The sequence below is a fragment of the Heloderma suspectum genome, chromosome 3, assembly GCF_057233095.1.
Source record: "Heloderma suspectum isolate Gila_16-S chromosome 3, 16-S_ref, whole genome shotgun sequence".
In the NCBI taxonomy this organism is placed as follows: domain Eukaryota; kingdom Metazoa; phylum Chordata; class Lepidosauria; order Squamata; family Helodermatidae; genus Heloderma; species Heloderma suspectum.
The window spans coordinates 3,918,446-3,938,875 of record NC_139460.1 but is presented as its reverse complement, the minus strand read 5'-3'; the positions used below and the strand labels follow the sequence as shown (position 1 = coordinate 3,938,875).

The window sequence follows — 20,430 nt, the reverse complement described above, 5'->3', positions numbered from 1 at the left end:
AGATCATGGAAAGCAGCCATGGTCTGGAGTGTAAGACTGCTTAATGTTTTGCCTGGGCTCCCCCCAAATCTATTCAGAGTGCAACCCCACGTGTGGTTAGGCAGAAGAAAGTCCTGCAACTCCCATGCAAACGCACCCTTTTTATTTAATTTATATCCTGCCTTTCCAGGGGGGTGGCAGGAATGGCACTCAAGGCAACTAACAATAAAATCCAAATTAAAAACAACATTTTAATTAAAACATAACTTTAAAGGAAATACATTAAAACACAATTAAAAACACAACCGTAAAAGAAATAAACAGCACCAACCAATTAAACCCCCCTTCAGCAGTAGACCAGCTAATATGCCAAAGTCCTGCCTAGATACAAATGCCTTTGCCCGCCAGCAAAAGGACAGCCGAGTTCTTCTCATTCCAGACTGTCATCGTTTTAGAATTGTAAAGTCCTGAGCCTGAAAGGGCAGGATCGAAGTCTCGGCGAGTGGCCCTGCTGTGTAGCACCATGCCCAGCTGTCCACCGCCCCTAATTTGGGTGTACCTGTGGTCCCTCCTCTCAGAGTTTTTTACTGTACTGCCAGCCCTGAGCCACGTGGAGAGAGGTGCTCATAAATCTTACTGAATACATGGGGGGGGGGGCCTTTCACTGAGGACCCTTTGGCGCATCTTGCTCCTGCTTTGGGAGTGCTCGGGGTGGGGGTGGGGGGGTGAGGAGAAGAGCCTGAAGAACTCCACAGTGGTTTTTCCACGGCCAAGTAATGCACTTTCACAGTTGACTGTGTCATCGTGACCAGACAGACTTAGTAGTACATTTTCAAGTATGGTTGTGCCATGAAAAGTCAGGGTACAAAACTGACAGGAAGGAGGGAAGGCAGACCATCTGTGTGCAATGGAGGGCAGGACTGCAGGTGCCCGCCCCCCGCCTGCGGGTGGGAAACGTGCTTCCTGCCACCCGGGGTGTCAAGTCCCTTGGTCCTCTCCGTTCGCAGTCACACGCTCCAAGGCACCAGGCTTCAGGCTACTTTACTAGCTAGCTACCAGGTTCCTTGCAAATGCAAATCCTCGGAGACTCTCAGGCTACAAAGGGAAACAGCCACTCCGCACAGTTACGCATATCACAGAGGAGCCAAGCGGGAATCGGAGACGTTGCCGGCAGTTTGGACAAGAACTTGCCGGCCAGAATCGCTTAGCGGGGAGTGCCCCTCCCTCACAGCTGTGTCCCCCTACGTAGGCCCTCACGCATAGCCAACCGGGCAGAACGTCTGAGCTCCGCCTCCAATTTTCCCCGCCTCGCTCTGCGCCGGACTCTAGCATCCTTCAGGTCACAGCCCGCACTCTCCTCCTCCTCCTCCTCCGAGACCTGGGTTCTCATGGGGGAGGAAGGGGGGCTTCAGGTCGAGCCATCTGCAAGCCAAGCTCCTGAGAAGAACGCCTATCCATATCTGCACTCACTAGGGAGGAGACCTCCCCCGGTTCTGGCTGTTCCCGATCTGAATCTGAGCTGCTAACTATCTCCACACGCTCAGAACCATTCCTGTCACCTGGGGGCTCTGGTGCAGCTTCGGTTCCTTTCCGAGGGGACGGTTGCATGCTTTCTCTTGGTCTCTTCCGCCCTGGCCAAAACAATCCAAATGATCTCCAAGGCAGCAATTTTGAGAGGGAGTAAGGGTTAGTGGGAAGGTGGAAATCACTGGTGTTGCCACCTAGGCCAAGAGTGGACAACCTCTTTCAGCCCGAGGGCCACATGCGGCTTTGGAGGAGCTCTCAATTCCAGTGGTGGGTGGGGCCAAAGGCAGAAGGAGCAGGGCCAGAACCACAAAACATTTCCAGTCTGTTCTAGCTTCAGGATCTGACACCAATCGCTCAGCCTGAGCAGGGGCGTTTCCACCTTTTAGAATGGGGGGAAAAAAGGCAAAAGCTAGGAAACCACCAACCACTCCATGGACCACTGGCAGTCAGGGGAAAGACGGTGGGGCCAGGGGAAGGGAGCACAGATGCCCGGGGTGCCCCACAGGGCCGACCGCAACTCCTGGCCTGAGGCTCCCCTTCCTTGATCCTCGCAGCAGGCTGGCATGCGGAGGATTTGCCCCTCGGCGCTGGGTGGGCTCACTGCACGGCGCATCCCTTTGCCAGCTCTTAGCAGACATGTCTTTACAATGTGCTAATTAGCTCAGAAAGGGCCAGAGCTGCCACGCCAAAGTGTTTTGTTTTGATCTAGCGAGCGGGACCCTTGGACCTGAAGTCTCCCTGAAGAGTTGCTGGATCAAAGCTGAAGGATATTTACAGTGCTGTGGCAGCTTTGTGAATAACTTATGCACCGTTCAATAGGTCAGATCTACGGCTGGGCCATCAGGCCTTGCAGGAGATGTCAAGCTCAGAAACAACAAAGAACAGCATTTTGCTGTTTGGCCTCACAGCACGGCCATAAGAAGCATGTAATGACTTGAGGAATGCCAGTATTAAAATGCATGACTTAGCTTTACTTTCATTGTGGCTGAAGAGCCAGGCTGTCAATCAATCAAGGTATGCTAGTCCATTCATCATCTGACTTTTAATATACTTATCACCAAGACTTCAACAGAAGTATCTTTTTGAGATATCGAAGGAAACATAATTACTTACAATTTCATAAACAAAAGCTAGCACTCATTGTTTGAAGGAAAAGCAATCTTTCATATTTCCCTTTTTGTTACCTACTGCAGAAACACACCAGCACCAAAATACTCTCCCAAAACATGCACACCCTTAACTAGCAGCCCACCTGAATAAAACTGGCCCCACTAGTTAATCAAGACACATTTTTAGTTGATTAAGTTGCAACTCTTGAGGAGAGGAGGGAGAGGGGGGAGGAGGGGCAGAGGAACAGGAGGAGTAGCTGGGGAGCGCATGCTTGGTTTCAGGGAAGTTCTCTCCCAGTTTCAGTTCTGCACATTCTCATCTAGAAGGGTCTGAGGTAGCAAGGCTCAAAGGAAGGTTCCCTGTCTGAATCCTAGAAGAGCTGCTGCCCATCACCACAGACAACACTGGACTAGGTAGACTAGGGGTGAGGAAACTCAGCTCCTTCAGCTGTGGTTGGACTCTTAGTCCCCCATCAGTCCCAGCCGCATGGCCAGTGGTCATGGCGGATGGGAGTTGTAGGCCAGCAACATCCAGACAGCCACAGGTTCCCCACCCCTAAACCAACAATTTGACTCGGTATAAGGCAGCCTTCAGTGCTCTCGCCAAACTTCAGGGTTCAATTTTCCAAAGTCGGGGTTATGAGTATCTTTCGCGTTGGGTCCTTCCCACCTTCACCCTCCCCACCCAAACAAATCATCTGGAAGGGAGAGGAAACTACCTGTCCTCTCTAACTACACCCCCCGCCGCCCCGCTAAAGAAATGGCCATTACTTACCACTTTGGGGAGCACGGAAGCAATGGCATCTTTGATGACTTCCCGGAGGCTGGAGGTGTCAATTACGGAGCCCAGGCTCAGCAAGGCATCCTGGGAGGGAAAGGAGCAAGAACATAAGAACATGGGAACAGCCTTGCAGAAGTAAAGATCCATCCAGTCCAGTATCCTGTTAAACAAGGTGTGCGGGTGTGTGTGTTCGGTGTGTGTGTATGTGTTTGTGTTTGTGCTTCAGCAATAGTCCTTTTCCCCTTGAATTGCCAACCGTTGTTCGTACGTTTTTCTCAGAGTTTCCAGATAACATCAATATGTCTCTATTAATGTTTTTTTTTTTTTTAACAATTTAAAATGTTCAGTATTTTTAGGGCCCCTGCAGCTTTCAATGAATCGCTGCCTCTTTGGGGGGCCACTTACAAAACAACAAAAAAGAGGAAATGGATCACCAGAAAGGAGGACAAAAGAAGATACCAATTTGCGTAACATTTGCATATGCTACTGTATATGTATAGATGCAGATTTAGAAATAATGATTATAATTTAAATGGAAGTATTGTACATCTCACCATAGTGTGGAAGGCTGTGACAAGGTGACCTCTGTGCCTGCCTGCCTCAGGGGCTAACTGGTAACGGGCAACAGTTCTTATGGTTCATTATCTTTAAACTGGGCTTGGAGTGGACAGCCCATCAAATAGAGGATGCCTTCAAACAGATATGAGACAATTCTACTATGGCAGGGCAAAAAATGTTTTATATATTTTATATTGATTTATCGTGTGCTCTTTGGTTTTCATTTTTGTGAACCGCCCAGAGAGCTTTGGCTATTGGGTAGTACAGAAATGAAATGAAATGAAATTGAATGAATGAATGAATGAAAACAGAGGACAGTCCTCTAGCAGCCCTTCAAATAAAGGGCTACCCATGGTGAAAAAGACGGCACCTGGTAAAAAGAAGCCATCCTCCTGCCACTGTGAAAGATCAGTCTGTTTTATTGCTTCCTGTATTTAAAAAATGTGTGTGTGCGGTTTGTTTATATGCTTGTATGCAAACTGTTTTTATATTATGTAGAATGTTAAGAACATCAGAACAGCCCTGAAGCTGGATCACACCAAGGGTCCATGTAATCCAGCATTCTGTTCACACAGTCACCAACCAGCTGTCGACCAAGAACCCACAAGCAGGACATGAGTGCAACAGTACCCTCCCGCCCATGTTCCCCACCAACTGTGTACATAGGCTCAGTGCCTCTAGAGCCATCAGGACTAGTAGCCATCGATAGCCTCCTCCTCCAGGAATTTGTCCAATCCCCTTTCAAAGCCATCCAATTTGGTGGCCGTCACTACATCCTGTGGAAGTGAATTCCATAGTTTAACTCTGCGCTGTGTGAAGGACTTCCTATTTGTATTTTTAAGGTTTTTACCCTTGAACAGTCTCTTCACGGATTGTTCTGGGTCAGTCATTCACAGCCCCTGACTTTAATTACTCATTTATTCTCATTATTTTAATTTGTTGGCTTTATTTTTATTTTTTCTATTTTAGCTATTTAAATCATAATCATAATCCGTAAAGAATACCCTACCACCACTGCTGCAGGAACAGAGACTGACACAGGCCAATCCTTAGAGATAAAGGGCAGTATCCAACAGTGCTATTCTGCAAACTTGCATAGTGCTAGAGGAGCTCCACCAAATCTTCCCATTGCACAAGCAGTTGTGCAAGCAGAACGCGCAAAAATAACTTTAGTTGGATCCTCCTCTTGTGCATCGTTCAGAACGTACTTTCTATTACTGCAACTTAATTTGCACTAGTGGAATGACACCGTTGGATACTGCCCAAAGAATATAAGAAGTGCCATGCTGGATTGGACCAAAGTGCCAGTAAGCCCAGCATTCTGTTTTCCATAATGGCCAGCTAGAAACTTCTGGGAGCTCCAAAGCAGGGAGTAATGGTGGTCCGCCCAAATCGGAGGTACACTGTCTCTGAAGATGGAGGCTTGATTTAGCTGTCACGTCCAAGCCTTTACAAAGTGGGTAACATGTGGCCCACCAAGGTGTTGTTGGATTCCAACTCTCATCACACCAGTAAGCACAACCCATGGTCAGGGATGATGGGAGTTGTAGTCCAACATTTGGAGGTCTCCCAGGTTCCCCAACCCCCAGGTTCCCCAGGTTCCCCAACAGTTAGGAGCAGAAGAACTAGACGCCACTCTGCACCAGTGGAAGCAGTGGAGCTATGGAACTGTTTCCAGGTACTTGAGGATGAGACTGGAGGACAGCCTGCAGAGGAAGAATTACAGGGGACCCCGCAGGAGAGCAAGCAAGAGGCTGAAGGTCAGTCAAGCAGAGGCGATGAAACCCAGACCAACAACAACAAGAAGAGAAGAGTAGTAGTTGTGGAAGACTCCTTGCTGCATGGGATTGAAGCCCAAGAATGTCGCAAAAACCCATGGACTCGCCAGGTATGCTGTCTCCCGGGACGGTGGATTAGAGACGTGACTGAAGGGTTGCCTACACCCATAAAACCCACTGACAGATATCCCTTTCTTCTCATCCATGTGGGAACAAATGATACCACCAAGCAGAGCTACAAAGAAATCCCATCAGACTTTGAAGCTTCGGGAAGGAAACTCAAGAACTTTGGGGCTCAGATAGTTTTCTCATCCATCCTTCCAGTAGTTAGAAGCGGGATAGAAAGCGAAAGGAAAATACTCCAGGTGAATGACTGGCTACGAAGGTGGTGCCAGCGTGAGAGATTTGGATTCTGGGACCACGGGGTATACTTCCTGGAAGATGGGCTGTTGGCAAGGGATGAGTTGCACCTCACAAGGGCTGGGAAGAATGCATTTGGTCACAGCATGAAGAACTTTATCAGGAGGGCTTTAAACTGAATCCTACGAGGAGGGAGACCTAAAGTGGGGGTAACAATGGACGAAGGCTCATGCACCGCAACAGAGAGAACAGCTCTGATAGCGCCCAATAATAGACTTCAGAAACATGTAGGAAGAAAGCCAGACCATGAAGCACATGGTCTTCGATGTCTATATAGTAATGCCCAGAGTATGGGAAACAAACAGAACGAACTTGAACTCTTAATACAAGAGGGAAATTATGACTTGATAGGTGTAACTGAGACTTGGTGGAATGACTCGCATGACTGAAATAGAGCAATTGAAGGATATAACTTGTTCAAAAAGAACAGGAGGAATAGAAAGGGAGGTGGCGTTGCACTGTATGTGAAAAATACATATCTCTGCACAGAAATACAGGAGGAGGAGCTTGGTAGCCCCATCGAGAGCATCTGGGTTGAAATAAATGGAGCAAAGAATAAAAGGAACCTGGTGGTCGGAGTCTACTACCGGCCACCCAATCAAGGAGAAGACGAGGATGAAACTTTTGAAAAGCAAATAGCCAGTGTTTCAAGGAAGCATGATGTAGTAGTAATGGGGGGCTTCAATTTCCCCAATATTTGTTGGGAGACAAATTCTGCAAAACATGGTCCATCCCGGAAATTCCTGACTTGTGTGGAGGATAACTTCCTCCTACAGAAAGTAGAGGAAGGAACTAGAGGATTGGATATCCTTGACTTGATACTAACCAACAGGGATGACTTAGTGGGTATAATAGCAGTTACAGGAATTCTGGGGGAAAGCGTCCATGTTATACTTGAGTTCATGGTTCTAAGGGAAGCAAAAGCTGAGTGTAGCCAAACCCGTACCCTGGATATTAGGAAAGCTGATTATAATAAACTCAGAACAACGATAAGTAAGGTCCCATGGCAAGCACACCTCGACTTCAGCAAAGCTTTCGACAAAGTGCCCCATGAGAATCTGATGAGCAAACTAGCTCAAAGTGGGCTAGATGAAAAAAACGATCTGGTGGATCCACAGTTGGGTACAGAATTGGACTCAAAGAATGCTTATAAATGGGACCTTCTCAACCTGGGGAGAAGCAATGAGTGGGGTACCACAGGGCTCACTCCTGGGCCCAGTGTGCTTCCACATTTTTATGAATGACTTGGAGGAGGAGGTGCAGGGAATGCTGATCAAATTTGCAGATGACACGAAATTGGGTGGGATAGCTAATACCCTGGAAGACAGAAACAAAATTCAAAGTGATCTTGATAGACTGGAGCGCGCTGGGCAAAATGACATTTAATAGGGATAAATGCCAAGTTTTGCACCTAGGAAAAAGAAACCAAAGGCACAGTTACAAGATGGGGGATACCTGGCTCAACAAGACTACAAGTGAGAAGGATCTTGAAATTGTGGTAGATCACAAGCTGAAGATGAGCCAACAATGTGATGTGGCTGCAAAAAAGGCAACTGCTCTTTTGGGCTGCATTAATAGAAGCACAGCTTCCAAATCCCGGGAAGTACTAGTTCCCCTCTACTCAGCACTGGTTAGGCCTCATCTGGAGTACTGTGTCCAGTTCTGGGCACTGCACTAAGAAGGATGCAGAGCAGCTGGAGAGGGTTCAGAGGAGGGCAACAAAGCTGATCAGGGGACTGGAAACAAAGCCCTATGAAGAGAGACTGAAAGAAGTGGGCATGTTTAGCCCAGAGAAGAGAAGACTGAGGGGAGATAGGATAGTGCTCTTCAAGGACTTGAAAGGTTGTCAAAGAGAGGAAGGCCAGGATCATCCCAGAGTGCAGAACATGGAATAATGGGAGGTGGTGGGCTCTCCCACACTGGAGGCATTCAAGAAGAGGCTGGACAGCCATCTGTCAGGGATGCTCTGACTTAGATTCCTGCATTGAGCAGGGGTTTGGACTCGATGGTCTTATAGGCCCCTTCCAAGCCTACTATTCTATGATTCTGTGGACCCTGCTTTAAATAAACCAAGCCAGCCCATCAACAATATCTTGCAGGGGTGAATTTCAGAAATTGTATGAAGTATTTTGGGGTGTGCCCAAATTTATTTATTTGAAATTTTTCTGGGCCACCTGTAAGGACAAACGCTCCCTCCTCCCCAACAAGGCAACTTAGATAATAAAATCTCACACCATAATAAAACTGCAAACATTAATACCATCAATAAACACCAGCAACAATAACAAACATCCAGCTCAGGAAGTACAATAATCCAACTCACAATTGCAGCTAAAAACCAAGAATAGTTCAATAAACACCATCAAGGAAAGGCTAAGAAAAGAGACGGGTCTTCCATGTTTTCCTACAAGCTTGTAGTGATGTGGCTGGATGGGTCCCAGATGGCAACCCATTCGAGAGGTGTGGGGGCCACTGCACAGAAAAGGCCCTCTCCCTTGCACTTGCGAAACTAATGGCCCTCGAGGCAGACAAGTCAGAGGGGCCTCCGTTGCTGACCTTAAAGTGTTGGCAGACTGACATGGGTGGAGGTGGTTCTTCAAGTAACTTGCTCTCCCATCATTTAAGGATGCAACTTATGTTCTTACGGTGGCCACCCAATGCCCCTGGGAAGCCCACAAGTTGGGCCAGGGGCCAGTTGCCCGCTTTTGCTCTGGCTCCTGGAAGCTGCTCTTCAGAGACATCGCTCCGCATTTTAATGCTATCAGAATACTTGACCAGCATTTGACTGGTCGGTTGACTAAGGGCGCCATTCTATGCATGTTTGGACAGAAAAAAGTCCTACAGCTCCCAGCATTCCCCAGCCAGCAAAGCTGGGAGTTGTGGGTCTTTTTTCTGCCTAAACATGCCCAGAGTTGCACCCTAAGATTTTAAAGCCTTGTAGGTTAAATCCAGAATTTCAACCTGGGCTTGGCAAAGTGCTGGTACCCAGTGCAGCGGGAGCACTAGGTGCTACGTGATCTGAGCACCTCGCCCTACAGCACGCGGCAGGCACGCTCTGCACCAGCGGAACTTTCTGGACAGTCTTTAAAGGCAGCGCCATGCAGCTTTAAAGGATTCCTGCACTGAGCAGGGGCTGGGACTCGACAGTCCTGTGGGCCCCTTCCAGCCCTACTATGCCATGATTCTACGCATGTACCACAGTCCAGCCTGTATGGCACCAGTGCATGGATAACTGAGGCAATGGGTGACCCTGAGTTCGGAGAATTATAGGAGAGGGAGACAATTTTGACCCTTCTGACTGCAACCGCCTTCCAAAGGCACTGCAAGTATTTTCTTTGGGGAAGGATAATCTTTCCTAAAGCTCTGATGGATTACCCACTCAAGCCAGAATAACAGCTGAAATTTGTTCTTGGATTGTGGGGAAGGTGGATTTCTCTAGCAAGCCTCCCTTGTGAGTATCCCAGAGGTGTGCAGACCCAGGAAACATAGGATCTGAAATTTCTGGAACCTCAAATAATTTGTCTTGGAACATCCCCCCCCGCACCCCCCCCCCCAATGTTCAGGACCTGAAAATGTCAGTGGTTTTGAATTGTGAATCCCAATGCAGAAACAAAACAAAACAAAAAACACCCAGTTGCACATGATATTTATTAAGTTTCATTTCTTCTCTATTTCCCCTGCTCCTTTCTGGTTTAAGTTTCATTTCTTCTCTATTTCCCCTGCTCCTTTCTGGTTTCCTTCTCTATTTCCCCTGCTCCTTTCTGGTTTATTAGTGGCATCTGCAGGGAGATAGGACGCTGCCTTATACTGAATCACACCCTTGGTCCATCTAGCCCAGTATCATCGACACTGACCAGCAGCAGCTCTCCGGGGTTTCAGGCAGGGTTCTTTCCCAGCCTTAACTGGAGATGTTGGAATTTGAACCTGGGACCTTCTGCATGCAAAGCGTGTGCTTTTGTTTTATTATCTCTCCCCCTCTGCAGCATCTTGGATGTTAGTAGAGGCTATTGGCATTTCAGCGATAGCAAGCGTGATTGATGTTGCTGCAGCTTTTCTGGGTCTTTCCCAATGATCATTTAAAGGTCTGCGAGTCCATAATTCTTGCTGTCCTGATTAGCATCTGTCAGAGATGAACAGGCAGACAGGTGGGTTCACAGACGCTCGGGCAAGGCTGTGATGCCAGCCCAGAAATGCCAGTGTTAGAAATCATAAGGAAGAGACAGAGTACTGAACCCTTACTTCCTGGCTTTTGTTCGTTTGCCATTTTAAACAACAAAGAGTCTTGTGGCACGTTAAAACCTAACAAATGTATTATGGCATAATGTTTTTGTGGACTAGAGTCCACTTCAACAGATGCTCTTGTCAGAATACACCTGTTAGGCTTCAAGTGCCACAAGAACTTGATATTTTTGCTGCAACAGACTAACATGGCTGTTGTTCTGGAAATGGCTTTTAAAAGCTTCAACGTTTACTCAGAGGCAAGGCCCCTGAACTCACTGAGCCTTGCTCTCCATTCAGCAGGCCTAGGATCACAACAGCCACTCTCTGGGCAAACCCAGTGTGACATTGCGCAACCAGCCTGCTTAAATTGGCCGCTTTTATTTTGAAGAAAAATATTGGGTCCCCCAACCTGGGATGTGCTCTAGATCTGGGCTGGAGCCCTGTGGGAGTTCTCTACTGAAATTTGCCCTCTCCCTCCCTGGCTGCTGATTGCCCCCAGAGGTGCTGTTTGCAGCTGCAGAGCCCAACCCTACGTACATTTACGCAGAAACCACCCCACCACAGTTGCTAACCTGGCTTCTCAGGCACTCTCTGAACATCAGATCCGCAAATCACCAGGCTTGCCCACCACAAGAACTTTGGTGCGTGGTAAACTTGGACAGGGCCAAACTCTTGCAGAGCTTCTCTTACGCTGCAGAGCCCAGTCTTATGCCTGTTTTCACCCAAGTAAAGCCAGCCAACACAGTTACTATTTCAGGGCATTCCTGGGATACCCAGGGGCAGGTCTGCGTTTCCTGTGCATATTGGCTTGCTCACCTCCACCTCCTCACCTACTTATCTTTCACTCTCTTTGCTGCTGCTGCTAGGAGTCACTGTTTAGCTAGTGAGAGACTGGAAGAGGCTGACCCAGAGAATGCATTGCAGGCTTTCTTACCAGGGGACTGTACCTACTTCAATAGCCTTCTCATGATGCCTGTACCTATAGAATGGGTTTTTTAAGGGTTGGGACAAATTAATGGCAGACAGGGTTATCAATGGCTGTTAAGTCATGGTAGCTAAATGGAGCCCCCATAATCAGAAGAAGCCTAGCTCTATACCAGATGCTGAAGACAAAGAACAAGTGAGGGCTGTTGCTCGCATGCCCTGCTCGTGGGCTTCATGCAAGCTAAAGGGTAAAGGGTTATAAAATCATTTACTGGGTGTGTGACATAAATACCTTTCAAGAGGCTTTCAGTAAAAATGGCAGTATGGCAGTCACGATGGGCATGGATGCGCTGTGTGTGCGCTTGTGTTTGGGTGTGGGAGCTGGACTGGATTCAGCCCAGGACATGTGAAGTTATATTAGCTACCTTTCAGCACATGTAAAATGCATGTTTCTCATGAGCAAGAAACCTCACAATTCTGGGATTAGGGGAAATAGCTTCCATGGCTGTTTGCACAATTTTGAGACCCAGGACCTCCCCTTTTGGAAATGAGGCATTTTGGAAATGGGGGCTGAGCACCAGCAGTTAAAGGGATAGATGTTGGTGCTCTCTGGAACAAGCCTGCTGCATTCAGCATTGGATGAGTGCATCACCAGGCTGACACAGGGCTACTCTGGATTATAGGGGTGTAATGTGTAGCCAAGCTCTAAATGTCACATCCCCAGCAGCCCCCGTGGCACACATTCCTTGACAGCCCCATGCTTTGTTCACAAGCACACACCCCTCAAATTTTCTCCAACTACTTGGGTTCAGGAGTGGGCGAGCTGGGTGGCTGCCCGGGTAATGAGCAGAGGGGGCCGCCAAGCCAGGCTCAGTGGCTGCGTGGAATGTACCATCTGCAGTGAGCGCGGGTGGCAAAAAGGAAGTGTCTGTGACCTTTCTTTCCAGGTTCTGCAGGTTGTTTGGGTGCTAACTACAAAAATGACCTTCCTTCACTTAGCTTTAAAGTCTTTTCTTTTTCAATGTCCACTTTGCCGTCATTTGCACTAGGTAAAAATCAGTGGAACGCAGCTTCACTTTGAGGCGACACTACAGTGCTACACTAGAAGCACTATATAAATAATAACAACATAGAGCTGTAAGCCATAAGACGTCAGCTGGATACCTTTTTTAGTTATAACTTTCCTCTATTATTTTAAAGATAAAAAGAATGGATATTCTAAAATAAAGCACGCTTACCAAAAGATAAAGACTGCTACAAAGCCAAACCAAATGTTAAGTAAAACCTGTGGCAGTTCTGCTGTGTGGCACCATGCGCTGCCTGCCGCTGCTCAGGATGCGGCTGTTGGGACTCTGGCTTGTGCAAATTGTAGCACAGTGGCTGAGAGGTCAGGGTTCTGAGCCATGTCATTCTTGATGGACATCACACCTGCGCCAGGCCCCATAAATCCTCTGGGTGTCCCTCCAAAACTCACTACCGGGTGGTGTGGGGGCACCAAAGGCCCTCCTCGCCCAGGGTGCTATTTATCTTGGGGCCGGCCCTGCTTGGGTTGCTTCTGCAGGGGGTCTGGCTCAGACCCTGTGCTAGAACTGTCTGCACCATCATTCTCAACTACTGCAGGGGAAAGTGCAGTGAACCAATGCATCTTCCAGCAGGAATTTATCACCAGGATACCCCTGGTTAGCAAAGCCCCCAGGGGTAAGAGGCACATCCAGCAACAGTTCTCACAGTAAACCCGTGTGAACAAACCCCTTTTGTGTTGCAAATTGCACCTGGTTTCAGCTCTACACACTTCTGATTTTATGATGAAACTGAGAATTCAGAATATTTTTGAAGCATCCAAATTGTCAGGGAGGAAAAACACAAGAGCACAAAATTCTGGGCTTTCATCACAAAAGCAACCCAGAGGTCTCCGTTCCCAGACTCCCTGGTTTGCATGAAAAGAAGGAAAAAGAAAGACCTCCTTGATAACAAGTCCACGGGGGATCATGAGATGGGTGTGCTCTCCGGCACAGCTCATTTTATTTATGAAAGCCCTGGCAACAAAGCAAGTCATCCTGTGTGAGAGCAGCAGAGATAGGTCAAAGCGCCAGCGGCCCTGGCAAGGCTCACACACCTAACGTTGCTTCAGCCCGACTGCTCGAGCCACAAACCAGAAATCACATGCTATCGGACACGACTTATCCGGGTTTCTAAGAGCAAAGCGGGTGTGGCTGTGGCCATCAACACAGTGCAAAGGCATCAGCGAGCCTGCCACAGCCCCTGAAGCTCACCCACACCCTGCAGGCATCAGGGGTCTTTGAAGCTGGGACTCTGGGAGCGGGGCCCCAGTGTCGTACCCTCTGTGCCACTGAGGTAGGTTGCTAGAAGACAGAGCTGTTGGGCTGCTCTCTGTCCTGCCACAGCGCCGTCACCGCAGATGGCCACAGCAGCTGCTGCAGCAGAGGTCAAGTGACACACAGAGCCAATCGGGCCCCGCTGGGACATACAAACGCTGCCACTGCTGGGCTCGCTCCGCAGTTTGTTGCTCCGGTACAGACCAAGCTTCTCTTGGATTCCCAAGCCTGCTTGACTCCAGGCAACCTGCCCTGCCACTGGAACAAGGGTGCTGTCCCTCTTTCAGCCAGAGGGCCACATTCCATTTTAGAGAAGCTCTCAGGGGCTGAAGGTGAAAGATGTGGGGGCTAACACAGAAGAAACCTGGAATATTTCAGCGTGAAGCCCTTCCTGGCAGTAACTCTGCCTCAGGGGGGAGGCATTTCACCCACGGAACACTTTACCAATTGACCTGAGACAGGCCCCCCCAGTTCTGAAGCTCAGATGTCTTCTTAAAGCTCATCTCTTCACACAGGCTAAGAATACAAGAACCTAAGAGGAGCCCTGCTGGATCAGACCAAGGGTCCATCTAGTCCAGCATTCTGTTCACACAGAGGCCAACCAGCTGTTGACCCACAAGCAGGGCCTGAGCACAACAGCACCCTGCCGTCCACGTTCTCCAGCAACTGGTGTACAGAGGCTCACTGCCTCTGGTACTGGAGGCTTTCCCTGAAGTGTGACTCAGCCAGGAATATGTTGCACACAGCTAGGTGCAGTTTTATTCCTGATTAATTTGTATCATGTTGTGTTTATTGTTATATTTATTTATTTTTATGTCATTGTATTTTATGGTCACTGCTTTGATACCTTTGTAGAAAGCAGTGTATAAATTTGAATGATAAATAAATAAATAAATAATAAAATTTCAGCCGTTCAGAATGGGAGAAAAACCGCCACAAATCAGGAAATCACTGGGGGTATGGGGAAAGGAGGTGGAGCCAGAGAAGGGGTGTGGCCAATGCCATGTGGCCAGTACCAGAGGATTGGACCGGAACCCCAGGTAAGCTGGATTTGGTTCACGAACCTGAGCTGCGACAGCCATGCACTAGACTATCAAAAGAGCTTTCCAGATCAGACCAAAACCCTATAGCTCAGCTCTCCTCCATGTACATTTCAGGTAGACATGGGGTGAGGGTGAAAGCAGGACACCTTTGAGACAAGCAGGGGACAGATTTTGCCAACGCAACCGGCAAAGGGTGCAAACTGCTTTCAGTTCCCTGAAACCTGATCGTTGCCGTCTCTTTATGTCAGAAAGTGAAAATGCTAACTGCCATCAGAGAGAGAGAGAGAGAGAGAGAGATTGAGAGAGTATACCAACTGGAACATGTTCCATACACAAAGTAGAGGGCATGGGCCGGGGGCGGGGCTCCCACTGCTGCTGGAGAGGGCACTCTGTTACGTCTGTCCTTGTGCCCCGACCTTTTGTCTCGGCGTAGAGCGGTTGTTTGTTTGTTCCCCAGCTGTGATTGATGTGCTATTGTGCCCTCCAAAAATGTCACCGCGGGAGCACGGCTAGATCTGCTCTGCCGGCAGATTAAAGCCATCGCCTGCAGCCAACGTGCCCATCACTGCTGGGGATTGGTACAGATTGTTAAGAAACAGCGATACGCAGCACCAACACCTGCATCAGGTTGCCTTGCATCAGGGTGGCTGTTTGCATCAGAGTACCCTTACCCAGGCCTGAGCGAGCCCAGCACAGATTGTGTAAACAGCAACATCAGTTATCCTGGGATAACAACCACTGCTCTCAATTCCATCTAATTACATGAGACTCAAAAGAAGATATAAGTAAATACCCTATAAATACCCAGCCTTCCCCAACCTGGCACAATTAATGTGTTGGACTACAACTGCCATCATCCCACCATGGGATGATGGGAGTTGTAGTCCAACACATCTGGAGGGTGTCAGGTTGAGGAAGGCTGCCTTATACTGAGGTTGCTTCTATACTAGCCCTTCTCTCCAGAATCGCTATCCTTTGTGCTACTGAGGCTTTAAAGGGCTACTGTGCCTTTAGTTAAAAGTATCCTGCCATGCCATTTAACTGTAACCACATAGGACGTGCAGCACAATTGTTGCAGTGTATCCTCACCTCCTAACAAAAGTGCTCCAGTTCAAGGTTCCAGCCAGCCAGGGTTGCCCTCCTTCAGGGTACTACATTTCACCACACCCTCCCCTGCTTTTCCACTTTTTCCCTCAACATTTTGTGGCTGCTGAGCATGTACAGTCTTCATTGGGTTGGGGTTTTTTTTGGGGGGGTGCTTAGTTGTTAAAAAAAGGTTTGTTGTATTTTTGCAGACCTTTGGGCTCCACAAAGAATGCCAATATCTCGCTTTTGCTTTTCAGTGGCCTCATTTTGGCTCCAATCCTGTGGGTGTTTACCACCTGGGTTTACTATTAGATGGAGTGATGAAAGATAAAAATGTGAAGAAACCCGTAATTAAAGCCCCCCACCACCACCCTCCCCATATCAGAAGCAGACCAATACAATACAAAATGCCCATTAAATAGATCTGTGTATTATTTTGACTTGACAATGAACTGTTTTTCTCCTGCTCTCGCAATACTACAACTCAATGGGGTCATCCAATAAAGCTGAACGGTGGGAGATTCAGGATGGATAAAAGGAAGTCCTTTTTCACATGGTGCATAATTATACCATGGAATTGGCTACCACAAGATGTGGGGATGGCCCCAACTTGGTTGGCTTTAACTAAAGGGGGATTGGACATATTCATGGAAAATAAGAAGACTATCTATGGCTACCAGTAGGGGTGGACAGATTTTGTTAAATCCATCCCATCTGTGCTTCATGGATTGTCAGGCATGTTTCGTTCTGTTGTCCACCCATTGACGGAATCGGGTTGTTTTTTACCAGCATTTTGTTCTTCTTGTAATAACTCACATTAGGGATGTTGGAGAAGTCTGTCCAGGGGGTGGAGTTTGCCAAGCTTTCAGCAGCTCAGCCCCCCAGACTTTGGCTTGTCTCCCACAAGCTGGCCCAACTCGATTGCATTGAATTGGCCTAACTTGCGGGTTTTCCGTTTCTTTTTCCATAAATAGCAACTAATTATGCAAGTTACAGCCAAAACTTGGGCAAATGACGCAAATTGCCCCTGCAATTTGTGCAATTTGCTATGTACGGGGAGGGGGCTGAGAAAAGTTCCTGGATTTTGGAAAAAACCCATATCTCAGCTCGCAAATGCAAGCTGAACAGGGGGGAATGGGGAAATCCGGCAAGCCCCCAAAGGGCCGGATTTCCCTGTGATGGCCGTCCTTAATTCACATTAGTGCTAATGCACACTCATGCTAATTCACATTAACTGCTGTGCATTAGTGCATTTGCACAAGTTTGCACTGACACGAATTAGTGCAAATCTAAAAAAATGAAAAACTAGTCTGCAAGTCCAAGAGATCCGCCTGCAGAAAAGCTGGTCCACGCCTGCAGGTTGGATTCAAAGAAATCTGAACTCATTTGAATCCATTGTGGATTTCTCTGACATCCCTAGTTACTAGTCATGATGGCTACATGTTACCTCCTGTACTATCTGAGGCAGTTTCTGGGGAACACGAGCAGGAGGGTGCTATGGCATTCTTGTCCTGCCTGTGGGCTTCCCATTGGGTGTGTGGCTGACCACTGTGGGGAACAGGATGCTGTACTAGACAGGCCTTTGGTCAGATCCACCAGAGGTCTTCTGATCTTCAAGCCAGGGGCCTTAATGCACAGTTTGACTGTGGGGGGGCAGAGCTCACACAAACAGCCAGGCTGTTGGAGAAAGGAGTCTGGCTCCGTTTCACTCCCTTACCAACTCTGCCAGCCAGTCTGTTTATCTGATTTTGCTCCCTGCACTGAAATGAACGGGGCTTCCAAAAGATCCTGTCAGTTTTATGAAGATCTCATTATGCACGTGCGGAGGGAGCGGCGGGGCAGGGGAGTTACAATCTGCTGGTAAAATTCAAAATGTGAAGCTGCTTTTTAGATTCAGCCTTACCCAAGGGTCTTAAAAAAATTAACAGTTGCCTTAAGCTGAGTGCGCTGTGAATGCAGCCCCTCAGGCTTTTCTTGAAAAAGTGAATGGTTTCAGATGCAGTCTACCTCAGAAATAGAGGCGCTTCTTCCCACAAGCAAATGGACACCTGTGATATTTGACAGAGCCGTCTCGTACACCCCGATTCTCAGCAGGTAGCCCACAGATCAGTTCTGACTCACTGCAACCCTCTTCGTTGCCCCTGAAGTGTTGGCCACTTCCTTCTCTCAGGGGCTTCACACCACTTGCTCCTGGTTATCATTACTCTTAATGATCTTGCACATGTGTGTGCATGGACAGTTAAAAAGAAAGACTACTGAATGTGTACGAACATGGTGACCACTCTTACAAGATGATGCAGCAGAGAGAAGGAGATGGCTGGGCCACAATCTATGCACCATTTACTTACTGTATGAAGAAGAGTCACCATTTTAAAAGAAAATCACAACGCCCTCCAAGACAGTGATGTCTATGAGTGCTCCCCACGGGTCCAGGAAAGGAGGATCAGGGGGCTCACGTGGCTGGGCGGGAGGGGATGCAGGTGTGGGGCTTGCAGGTCTGGGTAGGTGCGGGGTGGTGGTGTCTCAGCAGCCTGGATCTCACTTTGGATCCGGAGGCTGAAGCGGGTTGGCCTGGATCTGGATCAGCCTGCGGCAGGTCGGGGCCGACTCAGAAGCTTCGAATCTGCCTATGGGGTAGACCAGGGGGTCCCTGAACAGCCCTAATAATGACAACGATAGCATCCCAGGGCTAAGCAAAATATTCTTGGGCATGGGTGGGGGGCAGGGGGAGCAGAATTCTCCAGTGGGGGGCGGGGGCTGAAAAAAGTTCTCAGAAATTATCTTCTGAGAAATTTTGGCTCGGTTAATACTCAATGAAACTATATTTTGAGAAATGGGCCCTTGAGTGCCATTTCCTTGGTGGAGAGGTGGAGGGTATAAATCAAATAAATACATAAATTTTGACTCAGCTCTAAAATATATAAAAGGCTAAAATGAAGACATCTTGATCTAACACGGAACCTATGATTTAAAGTTTGGCACTGGGGATCACCTTTCAGACATCACCTTGCCGACAAAAGTCCGTATAATCAAAGCTATGGTTTTTTCCCAGTAATAATGTATGGCTGTGAGAGCTGGACTATAAGGAAGGCTGAGCTCCAAAGAATTGTTGCCTTCGAACTGTGGTGCTGGAGAAGACTCTTACGAGTCCCCTGGACTGCAAGGAGGTCAAATCAGTCCATCCTAAAGGAAATCAACCCTGAGTGCTCATTGGAAGGACAGATAATGAAGCTGAAGCTCCAATATTTTGGCCACCTAATGCGAAGAGAAAACTCTCTGGAAGAGACCCTGATGCTGGGAAAGACTGAAGGCAAAAGGAGAAGGGGACGGCAGAGGATGAGATGGCTAGATAGCATCACGGATGCAATGAATATGAACTTGAGCACGCTCCGGGAGAGAGCGCAGGACAGGAAGGCCTGGCGTGCTATGGTCCATGGGGTCATACAGGGCCCATTTACGCAACATGACTTAACGACTGAACAACAGGCAGAAATGGGCCATTTACACCTGTATTATTGCGTAGATGGCCCCGTTATGGCTGCAAGCTGCACCATTTACTTACTGTAAGAAGAAGAGTCACCATTTAAAAAGAAAATGGTTACTCCCTCCAAGACAGTGCCGGCTGTAGCAGCTCCCCATGGGTCTAGGTAAGGGGCAGGGGGCTTGCGTGGCTGGGTGGGCAGCTGTCCATATCGGCCCAAACTGGCCTGAAGTGCTTTGGAGCAGTCCAACCCACTTCGGGCCACTCCCAACCCACTCTGGACCCCGACTGCTTTGGCCCAAATCACCCTGATCCAATTCAGGAGTCAGGCCAAAGAGGTGCACAGCCGTAATCATTATCATTATTTACTACTATTTTTACTAAAATGGCCAAACTATTGTTGTTTGTCACCTACCTACCTACCTACCTTTCAGTCTCTCTGGCCATTGGCTGGCTTGCTGTGATGTCACTGGATGTTCATGAGCATTCTAATTGCTCAGGGCAAACTTTTGATAAAAAGAAATCTTACAAACAGTTCAGCTTCTGTGAGACAAGTGAAACACCCAGTGTAGGCTTGGGAGAAGCAGAGGGCTGTGTGGACAGGTATGGAGGCTGAGAGCTAGGAATTCAGAAGGGGGTCCCAGAGGCAGAGTGGGTAAAGGGAATCAGGAAGAACGGGCACTGACCCCAAAGACGGGGAAGATGGACAGTCAGAAGCAGTCAAGGCTTGAAGGGTAAGGGGGCAAAGGGACTACTCTGAGGCCCAGTGTGAAAGTGGGGCTGGGGAAGAAATCTCACACAGTGTCAGGATTCCCTTTTTGCCCTGCTGAGAACTCCAAAAGCCAAATCAACAACACAGACAAGAGGCTTTTATTCCATGGCTTTAATCCATTTACTTTAATGAGGTATACAGATGCAAATTGCTAGTCACTCCCAGACTACAAAGGAAAAGCCTTCAAGGAGTTCAAAGGGAAGCTGTGGAAGTTGGCCACCACCTGGGAAAAAGGCGGCAAACTATCCTAACTTATGGGGTGGGAGGGGAAGATCTCCCTCTCTCCCGTGACACCTCTAGACGTAGCTGTTGATGCCGAGCCAATCGGGCAGACCACCTAAGCTCGGCCCCTGCCATCTCCCTTTTATCTCTGTGTCTGCACCTGGCGTCCAAGAGTGCAGGTTGTCCTTCCTCC

The 20,430-nt window shown here is 48.3% G+C and overlaps 1 protein-coding gene across 1 annotated transcript in view; it reads right to left on the bottom strand.

The window, feature by feature from the left end:
- The window catches only part of PDE2A (phosphodiesterase 2A), a 320,770-nt gene that overhangs the window by 174,989 nt on the left and 125,351 nt on the right, over positions 1-20,430 (bottom strand). The window contains exon 2 of the mRNA XM_084842325.1: positions 3,391-3,480. Coding sequence (XP_084698451.1) covers positions 3,391-3,480 — 90 coding nt within the window. The remainder of the gene's footprint in view (positions 1-3,390; positions 3,481-20,430) is intronic.